The sequence below is a fragment of the Vollenhovia emeryi genome, unplaced genomic scaffold (genome assembly GCF_000949405.1).
Source record: "Vollenhovia emeryi isolate VEMERY1.0 unplaced genomic scaffold, V.emery_V1.0 DF939136.1, whole genome shotgun sequence".
Classification (NCBI taxonomy): domain Eukaryota; kingdom Metazoa; phylum Arthropoda; class Insecta; order Hymenoptera; family Formicidae; genus Vollenhovia; species Vollenhovia emeryi.
Window position 1 is genome coordinate 2,286,863 of NW_011967230.1, and position 23,981 is coordinate 2,310,843.

General features: G+C 43.1%; 1 protein-coding gene across 2 annotated transcripts in view; it reads left to right on the plus strand.

Annotated features, from left to right (window-relative positions):
• LOC105567640 overlaps positions 1-23,981 on the plus strand; it is a 54,934-nt gene that overhangs the window by 3,883 nt on the left and 27,070 nt on the right. The window contains exon 1 of one of the 2 annotated variants that reach the window (XM_012022670.1): positions 18,757-19,453. The exons of the other annotated variant lie outside the window; for it this stretch is intronic. Within the exon in view, the coding sequence (XP_011878060.1) occupies positions 19,423-19,453 (31 nt within the window). The 5' untranslated portion in view covers positions 18,757-19,422. Of the gene's footprint in view, positions 1-18,756; positions 19,454-23,981 lie in introns of those variants that run through there. 2 annotated transcript variants of the gene reach the window in all.

Consider the following 23,981-nt stretch of genomic DNA (forward strand, 5'->3'; position numbering starts at 1 on the left):
TCTCTCTCTCTCTCTCTCTCTCTCGTTCATACGCTCGCTCGCGTTCGAATTTCATTAGTCTTCGAGGCTTTGCCGCCCGAAAATATGCCGCGGGTCTGACAAGAGGCAAATGACGATGGATATGCATGTAGATGCAACGTCAAATAAGTAAATAGGGCACCTTACATCATCGAGCACATCGTCGGCTCAATATTAATTCGCGAGTCGTAAACGTTACTGCTGTATCTTGAATCACACGTGTCTCGGCTACCACTCGATCCTCAACTCATTTTAGACGATGCATGATTCACGCCAGACTCTAGAAACTTTAGATAGAGTGTTTTCTAAGTTTAATCTCACGTACCGTGAAACGCGAATATTTGCAGACTCGGAAATGCATACGCATATGAAATGCATGTTAAAACGTGTAGCCAAATGCAACATAGAGTCATATTTATAATTTTATAAATATGATTCTATCTATGAGAGATCTGTCGAATTACAGCTCGTCTAAAGTGAGCGTTGATACTCTGCCAAAACTGAGATGTCTACTCAATTGAATTTCAATTAAATCGATAATAATAAATACTTTGCCGAAATTGAAATGCCACTTTAAATCAATAATAATAAATAATTTCATGGTGATAAGCATTTTGTAAATCCTCGTTATCGTCGAGAAAATTTATTGCGAAGAGTATCACCTCAACTACACGGAGAGAATTTTCTCTTAAAATTTGTTCCTGGAGATCATGTGATCGCGGGACAACACAGCATTTTGGAAAACTCTAACGAGACTTTTCCTTTAAAATTTATCCTGAAAATTTTTTATTATAATATATGGTGAAATTTCAAAGACTCTTATAAAATTCTTCAATATGTCGTGTTGCTTTTACTAGTAAAATGTATGGTAAAAAGTCATAAGGCTCTTGTAAAATTCTTCGAAACGCCACGTTGCTCCACGATTACATGATTCTGCAGGATAATTTTTCAAAGAAACTAATCAGAATATTCTTCAATGTCGCCAGCGGTAATTAACAATGTCAGTGTTTTCTTGACCATACCTGACATTTTGAATAATACAGAAAATTTATTGCGAAAAATATTACCTCAGCCAGGGTTTGAACCTTCCAGGACGGCCTGAAGGTACGCATAAAGCGTTTTTCCCTTCTCTCGGAGAAAAACAAAGGGTTTAAACCCAGATGCTCCCTACACTCTAGGCGGGCGTCTCACCAATTCGACCACTGAGGCATGTGGTAATAAAGTCGAAAAATAGACGCGTAGACAACATCTTTACACTGTTATCGCGACAAATATTACCACATGCCTCAGTGGTCGAATTGATGAGACGCCCGCCTAGAGTGTAGGGAGGTCCAGGTTCAAACCGAGGGGGAAACCGCTGACCAAAATCTTGTACACCAATGCCCACTAATGCCCAGTGGGCAATTACTTTATCTTATTTTATCTTTTTAATACCCCAGCAAGACCTAATGCCCAAACTAATGCCCCAAAAAATGCCTAGTGATGCCTAGTAATGCCCACACTGAGAAAAATTTTCATCGGATAAACCAATTAAATAGTATGTCCGATGGTTAATTTTTCCGATTACGTTTTCCGATTAAATTATGGATATATCCGATGAAATTTATCCGATGAAATGCAATTACCGATGAAATTTGATTGAAAAACCGATCAAATTTTTCATCGGATATACAATTTAATCGGATATATCCGTTTGTTATCATGTAATTGGATTATCCGATTATATTTAATCGGACATTTTTCTCAGTGCAGTAATGTCGCAAATATGTACACCACAATGCCTACAGCGGTTTCCCCCTCGGTTCAAACCCTGGCTGAGATGATATTTTTCGCAACAAATTTTCTGTATTACTAAAAATGCCGGGTATGATTAAGAAAACACTGACGTTTTCAAAGCAACTTCTCTCCGCGTGGAGATTTCTGTTTTACTGCAGCTCGTGAGATATGAAGGACGAATTCGAGACTCGAGATAGGGCCTGAAGACGTTCCTCAAGCGTTCGATATTGGCGCGTAGCGGGAGATATCGTGCGATAACAGTATCGATCGCTTAACGCTCGGAGTACAGAAGATCACGTCAACGTATTGGTGAACACAAAACGTGTTTGATTTTTGACAACGAGACTTGCTCAATATGTTGTATCGTTAAAGCGTCGCGTTGCACAACGTTAGCTCAGCGTGAGACTCTTATCATTGACGGAGGTAAACCTTGCGTCACCTTTTATAAATTTGTTACTCCTTTAATAAATTAAATCAATAATAAGCAACTCTTGATAAAGCAACTGATTGTAAACACAATTTTACTAATTTTTATCACATACACACACACACGAGATGTGTATAAAAAACCTACTAGTGCTCCTAATTTCAAAACTGTAATAGCCCCGACATTTTTACAGAAGGATTTTCATCTTCGATTATTCTACAGAAGCCGTCATTGAAAAGATTATCGAACTTTCTGGAACACCTGTATATACGTGAGATATATGAAAAATTTGTAAAATTTTGCAGTCAACTGTTGCTCTATTAAGGGATTGATCCAATCTTTCGGTAAATTGACTAATAGTTAAGTCATATATGTGTCTTTGTTTTTCCTTCGGATTCAACAAAGATAGACATATAATTTGTCTATTAGTTAGCTTGCCAAGAGGTCGGAAAGACCAACCCTAAGACCCGGTTTCACCAACGTTGTTTAACTTTAAGCTTAGCTTAATTCGTTCTTCGTCTCTTTTTGAAGTAACAAGTTGGAAAGGGACAAAGAACGAATTAAGCTAAGCTTAAAGTTAAACGTTGGTGAAACCGGGCCTAAGACCTGTATGTGTGCTCGTGAAAACTGAAATACATTTCGCAAAGAGCAACCCCGAAAGTTGCTGGATTCTCGTACTCCCTCCTCGGCTGGGTGCAACTTTTCGCTTCTGCTCGCTCGCGGGTTCCGACTCCGCGTGCAAAACGACGACCAGTCGACCACTTCCAAGACAAGTGGCGGAGCTTAAGGATGCAATACCCGGCGTGGCGCAAAAAACCGCCGCTTTGCCGGATGCAGCTTAGAGAGTGACGGCCGAACGCGCGCGTCCCTATCTTACGCGTGTGCGTGTCGTCGCGTGGATGTGTTCCCTGCCCTTTTACGCAGCGTCGCGGGCGAAAATTCGAGCGGCCGATCTCCCGTCTGGATCTGTATACGCAGACCCGAAAGTTTCTCCAATCTCTCCGGCGGTACAAGGGTCACCGTTGTACCTTGACCGGGCGCATTAGAATACGTCGGCTCGTGCCTTTAGGCCCGCGTCCACGCTGCTATTCCATAAAAGCTGCAAAGTTGATTGGCTACACATTTCTCGGAACCAGAACGCGGACCAGGGCTCTAGCATCGTGGACACAGGTCTTTCGACATGCGGCTGGAAAGTCTACGACGTCCTTCTCTCCGGCTTCAAATGTCGAAAGATCCAACTTGGTAAATTCTCGGAAAGCCACGAGGAGGAAACTTTCGGCTAAGCAAAAATTGCCAACGGGTTCCCGCTGGGTCTGAGAAGTTCCGACTTTCTCCGTTGAAATTACTCGAGATACTCCGGGCTTGTGCGGCAACGATATTTCGTCGCACGCGAACGAAAGCGTAGGGATGAAACTTGGCTCGCTCGTGTCCGCCCTCGTGGTTCCGCGCGCACGCTCGAGACGAATAAACGACCCGCGGGCTCGATCTCGATGCGCCTGGACGAGCGCCCCGGCCATCGGTACACGATCACGCGCGCGCATTTAAACGCCGATCCACCTCGGCGAGGAGTATTTCCGCGGTTTGGCGTCCTAGCATTCGGAATGGATGTCCGGATTGTCTCGCGTGTGCACACGCGCGCGTGTGTTTGTGCGCGCGCGAGAGACCGGGCGTTCCGGGCCGCACGACATCGCGGCCACCACGATACTTACGGTCCTGGTGGCGTGGGCCTCGGCTGGAAACGTGGGCGTGCACACACGCCGCGCTTCTTGCTCTCTGGTTCTGCGTCGGGCACGCCGACTCAGGGCGACCCAAGAGAGCGTAATGGATGGCGCTGGGCACTTTTTCGAACGTATACGAGAGATAACTGTTATCGAAGCGTCAACGCAATGCTCCTCGCGTTTCGGCGTTTGTGATCGTTTCACAGCTTCAGCTGCCTGCTACACGGCATTGCGCAACCTTATATATATCGATAAAACAAATTGTTAGACGACTTTAGGCCGGCAGATGGTTTATTTATTTCAATCCGACGTTCCGTCCTTTTCAAGGAATTCAACAATAATATTACGTCGTTGATATTAAACTAAAAAAAATACAGGAGATTCGATACTCGGAGACTAATCTAGTGATGCCCAGAGATGGATGTCAAACTTCCTGTGTTTTTTCGTTTAATATCAATGGCGTAATATTATTGTTGAAGAAAGGGACCACAAACCGTATCGTCGGAACGTCGGATTTAAACAAATAAACCATCTGCCAGCCTAAAGTCGTCTAACAATTCTTCTTATCGTTAACTACCTACTGGCGATTCGCATTCTTTCGTTCTTATATATCGATTCGAGAAGTCACCTACTGAATAAAACAACCCATACAGCCAAAAATGTCACAAAGATATCTGGGAGATGTTTAAATATTACGGTATCTGATACGAAAACCTATTCAGATGTCGCTTGGATATCTGAGAGACGTCTTTCAGATTCTAAACAGTCGTCATTATTTCATCTGAGATATGATACTTGATTTTATATCAAATATTAGATATCGATACTTTAGTGAAATCGGATTTTACGTATTACAGAATAGGCAAAGTGATAAATACAATATACTTTTTCTTTGTCAGTTCCGGGATAAATTATTAAGGAACACGGCCTCCATAAATCGGCCTTTACTTTTTTACACTATTATTATTGTAAACTCGTACTTATCTTTGTTTCATTTTTTATCGTACTATTTCTTTCTTGCAGAGACAAGTTTAGAAAACTTATTTTGAGGAAAAGTTAAACGACAGACAATTCTTCTTTAAAAACGAAGCAAATAATAAAAGTAAAAATGTAAACAATAATTTTTTAAAAAAAGATATCAGAAATGTGACATCCTTAAAATATTCGGAATATATCATCTACGAGATATCTCAAAATACGGCCGGCGCGGGAAAAATCTCGCTCGCTCTAACGCGCCGATACGCGTAGGGCACCTGATGAAAGGAAGAACGCGTGCGCGATTATAGCACCTTTCGACTTGTTGAACATAACTAGCTTCGAAGTGCACGAATAAAAGGTTCATGGCGTATTTTGTTAAATTTAACTGCCCTTTGTGTACGAGATGCACCTGTTTTCTACTGTGAAAGTTGAAGCGCATTCGATGCACGTTGACGAAAGTGCTCGGAGAACCTAAAGAACTACCTGATGTGATTTTCGCCGGTGCACAATAATTTTCTTATTGTTTGATAGAGTGTCTTTGTGAGAGAAAACAAGTCGCCGGACAGGCTTTGGAACACGCTAATAAAGAATACCATAATCGCCTATTAATCTCTTTAGGGCGACGTAACAAATATTCCCCCATAAAGCACGAGGAGAAACTTAATAGCAGGAAACGCGACTTTGTACAACAGGCGTCACGCACGCTTTTGCGCGGAAAATATGTTAGCGTCGTCAGGGTTAATAGGAAAGTCCGCGGTGCGATGGGACAATTTGTATGCGAGGAAACACACACGTGTATGTACGTAAATAGATCAAGAGACGTGATAACATCACGCGTGAAGCGTATACGCGGAAAGCAATCTTGCGCGAGAGAGAGAGAGAGAGTGGCGTTTCTTTACGGAATTCGAAGATGCAAAGATCTACTTTAGATAAAATTAAGTTTTGGGCAAAACTATTCTCTCGCCCACCCTTCCCCTTTCTCTGTTTTTATCTCTTTTAAAAAGATGAGCGTGCTACGCCCACACGCAAGCTGCCCGTCGCGCGACGCGCTTCTACGGGGCGGATTCTTACGCGTGTATGGTACTACGTCTTACGCACGCACGGACCGTACGCGTGTGCGGCCAGCTTAGATCTTCATCCGAGACGCCATTGAACTTGATTTCCCGCGGCCTCGCATGCACGTGCAGAAATTTTAAACGAGAGCCGTATCGCCTGCGGCGGCGCAGGTTCGCTCGCGAGACCGGAACGTGCATCCACCGAGAGCCTCTTATCTCGTCTTCTTCCATTTAGCTAAACTTGACCAAATTAACGCTGTATGTATACGCAATGCGGCATTATCAATGACTCAGCGTGCGGGAATGCAAAACCGATTTTTGTTTGTTGTGTTTACGCAATTTTTATCTCCGCCCGAGTAAAGATCTCACGCGAGCCGTAAAGATATTTTTATCTCCAGCCGAGTCAAGATTTTGTTCGCGTGTCGTGCAAGCGTTAACAATAGTCCATTTCATTAGTTTGACTAACCAATTAGAGAAGTTGCCATTTCCGATCGGCTCGTAGGCCTAATAATATTTTTGCGCAAACTTCCTGTATATTTTTTCTAACTGAATGAACCACGTGCCGATTATTTGTCAATCGTAAAACAGTTTTTTGTTGGAACAGTAAAGCCGCATGAATCGACAGTCGATTAAACTTTCGATGCTAAGCGTCCTTTTATAATTATCGTAAAGAATTTATTTCTTTACGATAAGCTCAGTTAATCGTTATTCGTCAATTGAAAGATTAGAGCACTTCATTCACGATACTTTTCCATTTGCATTAGTACAGTCTCTCTCTTTTTCTTCGAGATTTTCATTTGGCAATCTTCTTCCGGCAAAGACGGAACAGCGCGATAGTTATTGCGGCGATATCAATCGTCACTTATCGTCGATTTCTTTTCGACGATGACGCGAGCTGCCGGATATATCAAGGCATTATCTAAGCGGAATCGTCGCGCTGCCCTTTTCCTCTCCATCACGTCGTGTTCCAACATACGCAGTTTTCCCCGACGGCGAGAGGATGTTTACGGGCTTTGTCCTTCTTCGCGCGAGCTCGTATCTCCGCGACGTTTGATCGCGTTCGCGCCCACGCGGAGAGCGATACGATTTTCGCCGCGCGGCGCGTTGTCCCTTGCAGAAATGCAAGCGAAATGATTAATAGAAAATTACCGTACATCAGTAATTTCTACACGGCGAGAAGTTTCTCTTAAAATTTATCCGGAAAATCATGTAATCGTGGGACAACGCGGCATTTCGGGGAATTTTGTGATGGTACTAGTAAAATGTATGGCGAAACTTGAGAAAGCTCTCAAAAAGCGCCGACGAAATGCCATGTTGTTTCACGATTACACGATTTTACACGAACTCTCGAGAGGACTTTTCTCATTTAGAAGACGCATGGTGAAACGTGATGAATTTTGGGACGGATTTTCTTTAGGCGCAAATGAGTTTTTATGAATGATATAAAGTCGCCCTGCCACTCTTGCCGTTCAAGCAGGCACTGAGTAAGCTGTCTCTTAAACCGCGATCATATGTATCCGAATTCGATCAGGAAACGGCGGTTTCTTGTAGCGGCCAACTCGCCGACGATGTTCGCCTATATTTTTTCCCCTCCCGCGGCGGCCGGGTCGTGCGCGTCTCTCTCGTTAGCGAAATCGACGGTGATCGCGGGATCGAGGAAGCTTGGGGGCCTGGCGCGGCCGGCCGGGCTCGGGAACCGGCCACGACGCGGAGTGTGAACGAACCTTTATCTCGATTTGCGCGCGACGACGCTTCGCCAAACGTATAAGGGAATCGTAACGAGTAGCGACATTAGGCATCCCGGCGACTTAACCCTTCGCGGTTGGCGGGGGTATCCGGTTTTATCAGCTGTACCCGGGTATACACGCGAGCTCGATCGCGCGGGACGAGAGAGAGAGAGGGGGGGGAGAGAAGGAAGGAAGGAAAGAAAGAAAGAAAGAGAGGGGCTGGGAACGACCCGATCGGAATACGTGCGATCGCCTTTTTAGCCTCGTCTTTATCCGCCGCACCGGCGCGGTTCACAACGGATGCTGAATCCGGAATCGCGCGGCCAGATCTGACGGACGCATCGGCCGGCGTCTCGACCCTTGACCCGCGACATCCGCGTCTCTGTTGGGCCTCTTGGACCTCCCGCTCCTATATCCTTCTCCGTTTCTTTCGTTTCTGCTCTCGTTACGGCCTGCGTCCACGATGCTAGGACTTGGTCCAACTTCTTGGTCCTTTACTTCTTGGGCCAAGTTCTAGCATCGTGGACACAGGTCTTTACTTCTTGACGTTCATCTAGTTCCAAGATAGACCAGTCTTCACACTCTGCGGCATCAAGACTGGCAATGGTATTACATAGGAAAAATTGCGAAATTAGAAATATTTCATGTTAAACTGAATATCTGCAACGAATGTGAATACATAGAAAAAAAGAACAGTCTTCTTTTGAAAATATGCTTGGTTTCAACGTGAAAATCTTGAAATGAGATTGTATTGCGTTAAAGGAGGAAAAACTTACTTGAATGAAGCAATTTTATATACTCGTAATTTAATCGGGAAAAATGTATGCTTGTTATTTAAGAATAATTTTCTTGAATGTAAAGCAAACGATATTAGATAGAAGATAACATATTTTCAAATCGACGTTTATAACGATTAAAATAATTTTATCAAAATCAAAATAATTATATGTATTCTTGAAGTGACAATTATAGTATTTAAATAAGCCTATAATATTGTTGGAATGGAAGATTATTAAATGCTTCTAATTCTAAAAAGATTTTAGATCGATGCGTATATACAAAACGATGAACGCATTAATTTGAGTATATAAGAGTTGACACTTTTTTTTTCTACGTAATATATGTATGCGCAGAATAGTAGCATAATTTTCTCAGCTTAAAAGAATGAGACTATAACACCCTGACTGCCGTGCGTACGTACGAGAGAGAAAGCAAACGTTTAAGTATGTGTACACGGTTTATATACGGGTTCGCATTTTTAACATTCCAAATAAATAAGGACGTACAAGCCACGGGGGGGATGTCGTAATGGCACCGGACGACCGTGTATCGAAACGCAACGGCCGGAATAATTGGGGTTTACGTATATCGTCACTCGTGTATTTTGACGAATGTCACGCGTAGCTTGCGAAGATTACGAAAGCGCGAGGCGCGACACTTTAAATGTTGATAAAACGTTGCGAAAACTATGCCGCGTTGCGTGCACGTTCTAAATATTGTCTTCCGCGGGTATTGTTCGGAAACGCGGTTTTTGAAAAGAAAAAAAACTTGCAAGAGACAGGAAGAACGATCGAACAACGTATAACTTAGCGCGGTTGAAAATGCTTGCTATAATAAACTCTAATTTAAATAAAATTTACTCAATTTTATCACTCAATATTCTAACATATTCAAGAATATTCAAGAACGTGGCAACGAGACGTATTATACATATTAAATATATTTTATTATTTTGCACACATACATGCAAGGTGTCCCAAAATTCGCGAATTGAAATACTATACAAAGGAAGTTGTCGAAAAAATAAATAAAAAGATTCTATTGAACTCTGTGTCTGTGTGTATTACGTGCGTACGTATACACGCAAATCAATGAAATGTGTACGCGCGTCGTTTCCATCAAGCAAAAGTTAAATGTCAGGGCAAAAGGGAATAAACATCTCGAAAAATGGCTCGGTTATCTTGAGAAAACGTTGACCTCTTTCCAAGACCAATCGTCTCACATTCGTGCCAGGCCGGGAAGAACTTGAATCGCTAACGCGCGCGTGTCGCTAATGCGCAACAGAGGTGTGAACGCACTCGCACGTCGTGCATTCTGTTGCGTGCGCGCGTGAATGCGTTCCCGCACGATCTACTGAGCGATCGAGATGTAAGCGATCTGCGATATTTCGCGCAATCCGGCTTCTCCTGTCGATTTAACCGGATAATTAAATATCCCGGCTTACAGATTTGGATAGCGGCGCGGAGTAAATCGCTGAAGGTATATTGTGGTTACGGGCATTGTTACACTGACAAAAAATTTTCATCGGAATATAAAGCAATTAAATAGTATTATATGTCCGATGGTTAATTTTTCCGATTACGTTTTCCGATTAAATTATGGATATATTCGAGGAAATTTGTCCGATGAAATGCAATTCCCGATGAAATTTGATTGAAAAATCGATCAAATTTTTCATCGGATATATCCGTTTGTTATTATGTAATTGGATTATCCGATTGCATTTAATCGGACATTTTTCTCAGTGTAGGCACTTTTGGGGCATTAGTGGGCGTTATTTGGTCTTGCTGTGGCATCATAAAGAATATAAAGAGATAAACAAGATAAAACAAGATAAAATAAGGTAGTAAGATAAAGTAACGCCCACGGGCATTAGCAGGCATTGGTGCACATGATTTAGGTCAGTGGTTTACCCCTCGGATAGCGGGCACCCTCTTTGAAATCCAGATAGAAAAGTTTTCAAGTCTTTTATCTTCAATCGAGAAACGTTCGCGTCTCGCTTGACGAAAGGACGGAGCGACGAAGATAAAATAAACACGATTATGAATTCGACGACGAAAACTACGAGGAGCGTCTGTCTCGGGCGCAGTTTATTCGTTATATAAGTTACGCGTTGGACTCCCGATATAACTGATATCGGATTCTAGGCTAACGGAACGTAATTAATATCTCAGATATACATCACGCGCGGTAACTACACGCCGGCGCCGATTCACGCTCGCGATTCTCCGAGTACTTAATCCCGTGGCGAGCGAGGGAGCGATCGGATCCGAGCGTTACGCGAATTAAACGAGCGACATCGGGACATACGAGCGCACAATTATACGAGATACGGTAGATTTAAAGTCGCCCGCGGCGCGTCTCGCCTGTCGGCGACTGCGCCGGGTGGCAGGGAATTGCGGCTCTCCGGGGAGCGTGTATAATTGGCCTGTCGTCGAACCGCGGCCGGATTAATTCAGCCGTGATTAATTTCAGCACAGTGCGGAATTGTCGAAGGACACGGTCAGGCGTACGCGCGTAAGGATACTAATACGCCCTCAGAAAGGGTTTCTGTTACTGAGACAAACAATATTCTTGGCGCATTTATATTTCTCTCTCACAACCTCATTTAGTATAAATTAAGATAATATCAAAATAAAATTAATAAGTCTTATTCTCCTCTATCGAATTAAAAAAGATTGACTTACTATATTGAGACAAGGGTAACTTATATAAATGTAAGTTTACACAAATTTTCCCTCCATCTTGCTACGCACGAAGTTGGCACCACGATGTTCGACAAAAGACGATACATACTATCAGTTTATTGTAGATTAATGTAGATTTTACAATTTTTCATTTTCTTTTCCGGTTTATCCGGGCTGATCCTACGAGACTCTACTGTATTTTAAAACCTCTTTCTTAGCGAGCTTTTTTAAAAATGTTCAATTTTTGAATATTTAATTTCTCTTTTAAAAATATAAGTAACGATCTCTCGACTGAAAGCGTCAAATAAGATGTGAATAATTTTTCAAAACTCTTGGGCGTTAATTCTTTAAAATGGGCCCGAACACGAGTGACTCACGCGCCATTTAGGGGTGCCGAAAACGTGCGTGCCACGGGCTAGAGGAGAAGAAGCGCGTCCACGGAGCAAGAAGATGGCCACGTGTGTGCGCAGGTAGAGTTAGCGGAACGGCCGTTTCCCAAGTCGCACGTGCGCCGCCGAGATTGTATTTCTGGGAAGGTGTCGCCTTGCACAAAGCCCCGTGCCAAAAGGCCGCGACCGGACAGCCTGAAATCAATTTGCGGCTCGCGAAATACCGCCGCGCCGCGCCACGTACCTTCGCGTCGCGGGCGTTTCGCACGACGCGAAGATCGAAATCCGATTCGTTTCTCTCCGCATTATTCATTGTTAAAAAAAAACATTATGGTGCTTTGGTGTACTTGTCTGTCTGTTATAAGATCGCATTTTACATGGGTGTATCAATATTCTGAGAAGATTTAAATGCAAAAGTATCTGACGCATCAGTGTAGAATACAACTCGCACTGAGAAAAATGTCCGATTAAATATAATCGGATAATTCAATTACGTAATAACAAACGGACATATCCGATGAAAAGGGTGATCGGTTTTTCAATCAGGTTTCATCGGTAACTGCATTTTATCGGATTTTCATCGGATGTATTCATAATTTAATCGGAAAACGTAATCGGAAAAATTAACCATCGGAAACGCTATTTAATTGGTTTATCCGACGAAAATTTTTCTCAGTGTACTGATCGGCTTTTGGAGAGCACGATGCTGCCTCAAATATTAATTGTTTATAATAAAAATATATTCTTCGATGTATAAAGTTTATTCCGTAAGTCTTTCAAGTAATTAACAGCTTTTAAACGGTAGCTCATTGAAAGTTGGCTTGGATCAAAGTGACCCAGTGTGGCAGACTCGTTTGAAAAAAAGTATGACCAAGTGTTAAATCGTCAGATTTTCTCTCTCTCTCTCCCCCTCCCTCCCCCGGCGTATTTGCGATAAAATAGCGATGAAAATCGCAGCACGCTGCACGCGGATTGCCGCGAGATTCATCGAATTTAACGATGGAGCACGCGAGAGTGACTCCTGGAGGACTGTCAGCCGACTAACGGTGAAAAGCGCCTCGCGCGTGCGTTCTATCGAGTTCGCGGAGCGCTGCAACCCGGTCCGCTCCTTTCCTTTCCATTCCGTACCTTTCACAGCTTCCACCGCGCTCCCGTAAATCAGTTCTTCCCCGCGATAAACGTGATCTTCGATGCGTTCCCGGCGCAACTTGGGCACGTGCGGCTGCTCCTCGAAGGGCGAATCGGGTCGGCGTTGCCGGTAAGCTTTCGGAGTTTAGTTTACGGCGTTGTCCTCTTTTTTTCTTGTTTTTATCTTTTAACGGAGTGCCGCGTTTTGCTCTGACGGCGCTTGAGAATGTGCTGCGCACGAGCATTGGAAGGGAGATAGATTGCTTCTTAATCAACTATACCTTTACCTCCCGTTGTTCCCTCGGAGAGCAGTTTCCAGACGCGATGCACAGGGCGTTCCAAAAGTCGCGCGCGCTCGCGCGTACTTTCCGATTCGTCGCAGCCAAAGTCAAACCGACGTATCCCGAAGATATCCGAGTACAATTTAACGCATCTCCCCGGAATATGTGTTTGAATACACTGCGTTTTAATGTAACAAATTAATTATTAAACGTTGCAAAGTGAAAATTGTCAAGAGGCGTAACGATCCTCGCGGGCACGGCGGTTTTTAATGTCGCGCCGTGATGACAGGAGCGTCTTTTGTCTTACTTCTATCTTCACCTTCCGGACCACCCTGTACAGGTATCTCCGATCGTGGGCCGCGCACGGGGCACGTGGTAGGCGAAATACGTCGCGTGTGCAGTGGCGTAACAGCGAGCGAAGTCGAAAAGAAAGATATCCCGCGTACGCGCCTGTTTGGCCAACGCATTTTCCGAACGCGGTGTATATTACGGCTGCTAATTAATTCCCGTTTGCTCTTTGTGTCTCGCGAAAATATCGCGTCGACGCAAGAGTCGGCGTCGGCACCGACGGGTAAACCGCTGACCAAAATCGTGTACACCAATGCCCTGGCTAATGCCCAGTGGGAATTATTTTTTATCTTGCTATCTTATTTTATCTTGTTTGTCTTTTTAGATTCTTTTTAATGCCCCGGCGAGGCCAAGTAACGCCCACTAATGCCTGCACTGAGGAAAATATAAATGTATTAATCGAATAATCCAATTACAATAACAACAAACTGACATATCCGACGAAAAATGTAATCGGTTTTTCGATCGAATTTCATCGGATATGTACGTAATTTAATCGGAAAAGTTAGTCGGCAAAATTAACCATTCGAAACACTATTTAATTGGTTTATCCGATGGATATTTTTCTCAGTATAATAATGCCTAGTAATGCCTAGAGACCCTTAAGGGAGATTTTGGAAAACGTTCGCCATTATGCGTCAAATCTAGTAACTTTTATAAATTTTGCAATTTTTTAAATACTAAACACCAAATAAAGTTATATTATTTATTTAAAATTACACTGCATCGCCGTTGCTTTGCTACTATATACGCTCGCAGTTTTATTAATTTCTTTTGGTTCGATATTCGTGACCTAAATACGGTACATCTAGATATAATTTTGTTTTTTAAATTGCGACAATTTAAAATATCTAAACTATTATTATTTATTTTAGAGAAAATTTGTTATTCAAATACTGATAAACACATGCAAAATACACATGCAATACTGTCAAACACATCCGAAACGTTCTTACACTGAAAAAAATTTCTGGTTGAATATGGACGAATCAGATAATTCCTTTAGGATTTACCAGAATTCCTTTAGGATTTACCAGAATTCCTGTAATCCTACAGAAATTCTGGTAAATCCTAAAGGAATTCTGGTAAATCCTAAAGGAATTATCTAATTCGTCCATATTCAACCAGAAATTTTTTTCAGTGTAGCAACTATTTCGACGCATAATAACCGGCATCAATCAGAAGCTGAACGTTGTGTTTCCAGGCTCTCCCTTGAGGGTCTCTGATAATACCTACCTAGTAATACACGAAATTTGTACACCACAATGCCCTCGGCGGTTTACCCCTCGGTCGGCAACAAAGGTACGGAGTCAAGTCAGACAATTTCGAAAAATGGCATTGATATCTGAATCGTCTCTCTTTCTTCACTCGAGGTGTCATAAAATGATAAAGTTTCAACAGAGTCGTGTGAAATCGAAAGTATTAAAGTTTATCGCTCCAGTTTATCGCGATGTCGACTGATTCTTTCGCGTATAAAGATCAGGAACAGAGAAAGCAGAGAAGAGAAGACCAGGGAATGGGGAAAATAAAAAAAAGTTAATAGTGGACGAAGTACGGATAAAAGTTTTTGGCGTGTTTTTCCGTTTTGTGAAACGTAAACGAAACTGGATTCGACGCGTTCCCGGGACTGAATAAGCCGAGTGTCTCGATTCTCGATTGTCAATCGGTTCATTCTTGCGGCGCCCATGCGCCACGATCACAGAGCTACGAAAAGGAAAAAGAAAAAAAAAGGGGAAAAACTTGTTCGAGGCCATGAGCCCGCTCGTACGGTTACGCTCCTATTACGTCGCGCGACACGGCGTCGTGGGTGTAATGACAACGACCAGGCCTACCAACGTATGTGCTGAAATAATCATCGTATACGTATCTCATAAGGGGAGAGAGAAAGAGGGCGATATCTCACCCTGCGAATTTATCAAAGAGCGATTATATTTTTTATGAAACTTTCGTCTACCCTGTAAACGAGTCAGTTGTACGTAAGAGTAAAAATACTTTCAAAAGTGTCGTGAAACTTGAGTGTATCAATGAAATGCACACGAATCCCGCAATAGCGCGCCTAATAGAACTGTTACGCGTATATGAAACTGTATATATTATTAATATTGAGCATATCGTTCCTAATTTATGAATTGTTAATATTCAGAATTGAAATTCTGTTACTTGAAATTATAATAAAACAGTGTTACTTACGATTCTTGCAAGCGTCGCAAATACCCAGAGAGCACGCATAGTTCTATGAATATTCCTTCCGGAGTGCAAATATTCTTAATAAATTTAGAATAAAATATTTAGACACTACCACCCTGTCACGGCTCTTGTTTCATTCGGCTCTTAGTCCTTTATTCCTTGAAATTTGTTTAACACATTGGAGCCTGATTTATAAATATTCTTAATTTCAGAATATTCCAATCGGACATTCTATAAATATATATATAGATTATTACAATTAGAAATCGTATATTCATAACAAAAAAAACGTTTTTGGAATATTCGTCGAGAATGTCTTTGGAATATTCGGTTCAGAAGAATTTGTTAATATTCATCGAATTTATGTATTGTCTACAAAAGGCAGTGAAACCTGCGATCATACCATGTATAATCGACACGCTATATTCGATAGATTATTCTATTCATACTCGAAAAAGATTTATAGTAGTGCCAGTCGAATGTTCCACGAACATAAGATAAACATATAAGAATGACCTGCGGGATATTCCAAATATTCTTGAAGAATATTCTCAAAATGTTCATAGGAGTGTCTTGTGCTCTCTGGGTAGTACACGGAGAGAATGTTCTGTTAAAATTTTCCCTGAAAACTGTGTAAACGTGGGACAACAGGGTATTTCGAATAACTGAGAGTTTGTGAAATTTTACCATACATTCTACTAGAAAAACTTCAAAAAAACTCTCACAAAATTCTTCGAAATGCCAGTGTTGTCCGACGATTACATGATTTTCGGGATAAATTCTCAGAAAAAGTTCTCTCCGTGTACAATCCGTTTGCGTATGATGGCAATAGGATCGCATCTAAAGTTACTAGAAAACCAAATTAATTAATGCACGTGCGCAACGTACGCTTGTTCCGTGATACCGATTCTGTTGATACTGAACTCTTCGCAATTTGACTGTGAGCGCCGGTGATTTATTTCGGGCATCCAGTTTCGCTCGGCGACTCGGAGATTCAGGATCGCAATTGTCAGGGCGAACGCACTTGTCCCCTGCCGTTTCGTTCCAATTGCTATTTAATTGCCGAAACCTGACAGTGACGCCAACCTCGGCGCTCATCGGGCCGCTTGCGTCGTTCCGCGGACTCGTTCCAGACCGGTTTTGCTCCTCGCAGTCGATCGCGCGGAAAAGTGCCGCCGCGAAACGAGACGTCGCGTGACGTAGCGCGGCACGTCGCGGGATCCAAATATTTCAACGCGAGTGGAGGTCGCCAGGAAGATTCGTGCGAGAGGCGAATTCCCGGCGAGAAAGAAAGCCAGCCCCGCATTTTTCCTCGGCAGAAGAAGCAAACGAGACGCCTGAAAGAGGTTTGCGATTCTCTCCCGTCATTTCCACTCCAGAAATTATGTGATATATCGATTATCGAGTTGCTGAGCTGAATTCATTTTTTTTCCATTTGCTAGATCTACTGTCACAATCGAATCCACATAATTGGAAACTAGATAACGTTCTGTAGGCCGAGATAAGCGTGCAGAGTTTCGAAATTAATTTTATTACACTGTGTGTTTCAATGCTTCGCGAACTCCACGGCGAAAAAAATCGTCGCTGCGCTGAGAAAAATGTCCGATCACGTATAATCGGATAATCCAATTACATAATAACAAACGGATATATCCGATGGAAAATGCGATCGGTTTTACAATCAAATTTCATCGGCAACCGCGTTTCGTCGGGTAAATTTCTTCGGTTGTATCCATAATTTAATCGGAACGCGTAATCGGAAAAATTAACCGTCGGAAACACCGTTCAATTGGTTTACCCGACGAAAATTTTGCTCAGTGTGTAATTTAGGGAGTTTGCGCTCACCCACGATTCACTTGGTCGATATCGAGATGTGGCAATTCGAAAATCCTTACATTCGATCCTTCTCCGAATCTCCGTGCCCCTCGCCGCTCGCTATTACTCATGACATCAGTTCGGCATGGTTGTTGGTCGGCGCAAATTATAGCTATTGCCTGTCGTCGCAGTGGAAGCATGCAAATCAGATTTCATTAATAAGCCGCCGATCATCGGATGGTTTCGGAGATATCGTGGGCGATATCTCGAGGTCTATCTTGAGAGACGCGACGTGCATCCCGCTCTCTTCCGCTATATATAATATCGTATACAGACGCCCCTTTATTATTACGAATGCGCGAGTCCTTGTTCAATATTCATAGCTCGTCGTGCAAAAAGCGACTTCGCCGATGATAGTCTTGTTACGCGTGTCATCATACATTACGCGATTCCCGGTACCGCCGGGCTTAACCCTCAGCTGTGGTATCGCTCGCTCGCGCATTCAGGTCGCTCGATCGCGAGCTTTAATCGATGAGACGCTGTTAAAACTTTGCACATATAATTCACAAGTCCCTCGAGACAACGATAGCCTTGACGTAAAGTTGCTTGCAAATTTAATCGCGGCCTGGGGAGAGATTCACGTACACTGAGAAAAATATCTGATTAAATAGCCTCGGCTAATCCAATTACAGAATAACAAACGGACAAATCCGATCAAATTGTGTATCCCATGGAAAATATGACCGGTCTTTCGGTCAAATTTAATCGGTAACTGTATTTCGTCGGATATGTACGTAATTTAAGCGGAAAAATCGACAATCGAAAACGCTATTTAATTGGTTTATCAGTGTGAGAAAAAGTTTCATCGGCTAAACCAATTAAATAGCGTTTCCGATGGTTAGTTTTTCCGATTACGTTTTCTGATTAAATTACACCGAGCAAAATGTCCCATTTAATATAATCGGATAATTCAATTGCATAATAACAAACGGATATATCCAATTAAATTGTAATGATTGGTTTTTCAATCAAATTTCGTCGGATGTATCCATGATTTAACCGGAAAACGTAATCTGACAAATTAACCATCGGAAACACTATTTAATAGGTTTATCCGATGAAAATTTTTCTCAGTATATGGATACATCCGATGAAATGCAGTTACCGATGAAATTTGATTGAAAAACCGATCAAATTTTTCATCGGATATACAATTTAATTAGATATATCCGTTTGTTATTATGTAATTGGATTATCCGATTAAATATAATCGGACATTTTTCTCAGTGGCAGTTTACGACTGCCGAATATTTAATCCATTTCATCGACTAAGGTATTAGAAAAGGGTATTAACTAATTAATAGGTAAACTGACATAAAACGAAACCTCGTGATTATATCATACGCTCGAGCTCACGTGCGTGTCGAATATTTATTTTTATTTCGTATAGCCGATACCGTTCGGATAATTGCTCCGACTGTTTATGAGTCTGAATAAAGCTCCGTGACGAAGTTACGTTTTTCGTAGTACATGCGTCGTTATCTTTGAGTAAATGTATATTTTGGATCGCCAGGACGTATCGTTCCTCTCCGTTCTGACACACGCAGCCATCGCGACACGAAAGATAACGCGAGCGACGTTGATGCAATGGAATGTCCTTTGTGAACCGGCTGTTCCATTGCCGTAAACGTATACCGATGATGTTAGATTAGTTAATATTCTGCAATTAAGCCTGGAAGAAAGAGCGTAAAACAATTGTCCGTCATTCTACAGGACGGGACGAATCAGGAAAGTTCTCGGTCGTGAGTTCAATTTTTATGTACATTAAGAGTCCAGCGTTTAATCACGATTGAGCATGAATTTCAAGGAAGCGTACGTTTGGAAAGATCAATGTAATTAATCGGAGGAACAACTGCTCAACGTTGACGCACTTATCGAGCGTCGTAAGTGGACTCGCGTTATCGCGAGACATCCTTGCGAGATAAGATAATAATTGTGCGCGTAGTACGAGGTGTCGGACATAATAATAACAACGTGACCCTCTATCGTTGAACACTCCTGGTTGTGGCCGCTGCTCTATTTATTCCGAGGGCCAGCGCCGTCCGCGAATGGATTTCGTCATCCACGAGCGCTACAGAAGTAAGACGGAGTGGCATATTTAATCGAATATTCATCTTAATCGCGTTGCGTACATGTGGGTGATTAGATATCCACATTCCAGCGCATCGCCGAGCAGCTTCGTAACCATTGAATCTTGTGCTCTTGCTTGCGGCTCGAAAGAGTATATGCTAAGTAGAAAGCCAAGTGTTTTAGCGATTTCAGAAAGCCGCTTTTCGAGAAACCATTGTGCCCGCGACGCTGTTGTATTATTCAAGAACGCCGGCGTGTCGAGCGCGCGCGTTTCTCCTTTCGGCGACAGCCGAGAGATTTTTCGCGCGACGCCGAGACTTTCGCGGGGTGTCGTGACGAGATTAATTGCGACCGGTCGAAAATTGCCGGGCGCTCGCGCGCGCGCTCCAACAGCTGCTGATCCGTTGTACGGTAAACTCGGTGCTCTAATTGCGACAATTGACCGTCATTGTTTCTCGGGCACGTACGTACGTAAGACGAGGGGAATGCGCGAGAGACCGTGCCCCCGTGCCGTGCCCCACACGTCGCGCTGGTAGCACCGTGAAAAGTGACCGCCGCCACGCCGGTATCTGTCCTTCCCATCGTCGACTTTCGAGCCGCGCGTGAAATTGGTGGCACGCGCGTGAAAATCGTACGCGCCGCGGAAACCGGAAGGTTATACCGCCGGAACGACCGGAAATTCCACAACGCGGATTCCAAGGTAAAGTGGCTGCTTATAATTGACCGTCGTGAAATTACGAAGGACAGTGACTTAACTTTGTAACTAATCGCAAGGAACATTTTTATGCCGTTGTTTGTAATATATGTGTGGTCAGCGTGTCAAAATTCTGCAAAGTACGTTTTAAATTAATAGAGGAAAGTCCCCTAATATGAGACAGGCTCCTAATATGTTTCTACTAAATTAATAGGCAACGTCTGTTGGCTCCACCATGAATTTATTGCCCTTGGAGCGAGATCTCTCTCTCTCTCTCCCTCTCTGTTTCGTGGAAAATTCATTGTTAGATCGCGTAATCGCCGCGAAAAAAGATTGCGATTGAATTTGGATGTTGAAAACCTGCTATCTCATATTAGAAGCCTGTCTCATAATAGGGGACCTTCCTCTATACGAGGCGTTGATTTAGAATATTGCGATTGTGCAAAGTCTATCACAATTTATTAGTGCAAGAATGTTGCTTGTGATAAAATAAGCTCTTCGCACTATTCCCATTCACCGCGATGGTTATTTAACGGTGTTATTAAAAATTCACGATGCTACATTTTCACTTTTAAAATTAATTTGTTTCACTTTACGCACGGTGGATCTTAATTTTAATTAACGCACATTTCTTAAATGGCTTCGTAAATTCACATTCACGTTAATCGCTGCCATATAAGCGGTAAGAGAAGGAGTAAAAGGCCAGTTCGATTGATGATTAAATTTACTCGGTTATGCAATACCAATTGAGGGTAAACGAACCTATATTGCCTTTTCTCCTTAATCTTTATGTCGTCGAAATTGTTTATAAACGCATATAATTACACGTTTATGCCCTCCCGAGAAAGTAATTATGCGGCGAGATACAACTAGAAGGTATATAAATAGCTTTTCGATTCTATTTTATCTACTGCAAAATGCGCAATAGCGGCCGATCATATCTCTCATGTTTGCGCAAGTATAATGAAAATCATTTCATGTCGGGAACATTCTATATTTATATCAATTCGCTATCGTAAATGGAGCGTATTTTTTTAGCACATATCTGAGAAAGCGACCAAAAGGACGGTCCGTTCGCTCCTGGCGAACCAGTCGGTGCATACGTTTCGCTCGTGCGATAAAGCCAAATGTGCGATACTAAACGAATAGTTATCTATTTATAGCCAACTCCCTCGTACGCGGCTCGGTATCTAATTGCGTAAAAATCGCGCAAATGTTCGCGAGCGATCGGCGCGGCTCTAGGTGAGTCGATTCACTATTAATACACGGTGAAATGTTGCGAAACGTTGCCGGCGCGGGGCGTATCCGCAACGATTTTCGTAATTAGAAAGCATCGGCGAGCGTAGCGATTATTGAGTACAATCCCGGCGATCGCCGCGTATGTTAGATCCCTGATTGGACCTGTCAATGTCGCGACGGTAACAATCGGATTGCGCGATTCGCCCAACCCAGGACACGGAGAAACCGCGGCTGTCGCGTCGCGTCCGATCGGTTTTTGCCGTCTTTAATCGCGCCGGCGCGCGGCGATCTTAATCGCGCCGCTCGAGGGAACTTGCAAATTTATTGCGATAACGCCAGGCATTGTCTCCGTTAATTACCTCCACCGTATAAACACATTAGTACCCGAGGTCGCAAAAGTTCTCAAACAGAGCCGATGATTGTGAGACCGGGGACCGTCCAGCTAGAGCCTGCTGACTTCCCCTGGGAAAATGTACCTTAGAAAATCGTCAAATTTCACTTCAGAAAAATAGAAAGGCGAAAAGTAAATTCGGACGCTTGAAACTTTTACTTAAGGTAAACTTGAAACTTACTTTAGGAATTTAAAAGAAAGCTTTAAGATAAAGAATTATTTAACGCCAGTAAGTTGATTAACCAATGTAGAAAATTGCATGACGACCAATGGCTGGTAAATTCTATAACAATTAAAGAAATTCATTGCGAAAAATATTACCTCAGCCAAAACTTTAAGAATTGTGAAAAGTATGTGATATAATTTATAAATTAAACCGCGCGCGGTTTTCTTCTTACGAGAAAGTGCTATGCCGCGCGGCCCTTTAGCGGGAACTTCGACAGGCTTGGCTACCCAAAAATTACTTTAAGTGTCCAAAATTACTCCAAAATTTCTTAAGTAAACCTTTAGCTTCCTTAAATAAACTCTTAGGTTTAAAAGACTACTTTTAAAAACCTTACTTTCATTTAAAGTAAATTTTCCCAAGGGTTGACTCGCGCAAAAGAAATAAGGATAAGATGAAGCCGTACGACAAATGGATTGCGATCGTGATAATTGTTTCTCGACGAACCAGGAATACGTTCTTTCCTCGGCAAACGTTTTCGACCTATTGAAAACGTCGAAAATTTGGCGAACAGACCCGCGCGGTGAAAACTAATCGCGAGGGAGGAGGGAAAAAAAGAGTGCAGAATGGAATCGTTATTCGCGCCGCGATCCCAGTGCGAGAAATCACTTTCATCGCTCCTCTTTCGCGGGAAAAGATTACGGAGAGAGTACTAAAGGGGACGTAGACCTCGACGTAACGAGCCGATCGAGTTACCCAGGAGCTGGAAGGTGCTTTGAGCTGATTTTCACGGCGATCCGATCAGCTGGTTCGCATTTCCCGTTGCCGGATCAGGCGGATGTCGTGGGACACACGACGGATAACGTGACGGGAGAAAAAGTACTCGCGAGAGAACGTTAATGTCGGATAATGTGAGGAAAGCGACGAAGGATCTTATCAAGGCCTGTGTCCACGATGCTAGAACTCGGGCCAAGTTCTAGTTCCGAGAAATGTGTAACCAATCAACTTGCAGCTATTCCATAAAAGCGGAACTAGAACTTGGACCAAGTTCTAGCATCGTGGACACAGGCCTTTAAACGCACACGATTGGAAGTGTCTTTTTTGTTGTCGGTACTTTATCGCGCGGTGAATCGAAACCCTGTTTGCTCGCAGGACCTTTTGACAGTTATCTTCGTTTTATTGCACTTTGTACGCACGGCGTCGTACGGTTAAACGAAAAGAGGTGACCGGCTTTCAAAATTGTGGGTTAACGGTTGGTAGTCATCGTACCTTTGAGTCCTTTTTTGGAAATCAGCGGCACGTGCACGTGCAATGCCGTCGATTCGGCTTATTTTTAAACGTAAACTTAAACCGGTATTACGTCCGAGCGGGATTTTTCTTACGAGGAAGAAAGTAACGACCTCGGCTCCCATTCCTGAGGTTCGATACGTACATTCGAGTCCTAGATCCTTTTCATGAGAGCGCACCGGTCGCCGCGAATTGGCCAAGGTAGAGAACAAGGGAAACCGCGACGCATCCCAGTCTTTCTAAGCTTCTTTCGTCTTTAGAAACTGTTTTCCCCCTTCTTTCTAAACCTTTCTAAAAAGTGACGGAAAAAGAGGGACATGACGATTTTGCACCATATACAGACGCTGCCTGAAGCGATAAATACATAATGACAAAGTCCATTGTTTCGTCGTGAACGATCGAAAGGATTTGACAAGCGTGCGAAACGAAGGCGCTTACACACATACGCGCTCGTATATTTAAATTTATGTTAAAGTTCCAAGTTTTTCGCTCGAAAATTTTCACTTTTGCTCCGATTAACGCCCAGTCCCCCCCCCCAGCACCCCCCCCCCCCGATCGAGTGTAAGAGCCTCTTTTTCTTCTCCATTTCACTCATACGGAACATCTTCGAGATCACGTCGGTATTTTCCCCGATCTTTTTTTTCCCGTCCTTTTCAACAACGCACGGCGCGGTGCCGGCGCGGCGATCCGGTCGGCCGATCCCATGCGGAGGCGCCGCTCCTTGGAGAAAAACGATCCGACGAGCAGACATCCGACACAGCGG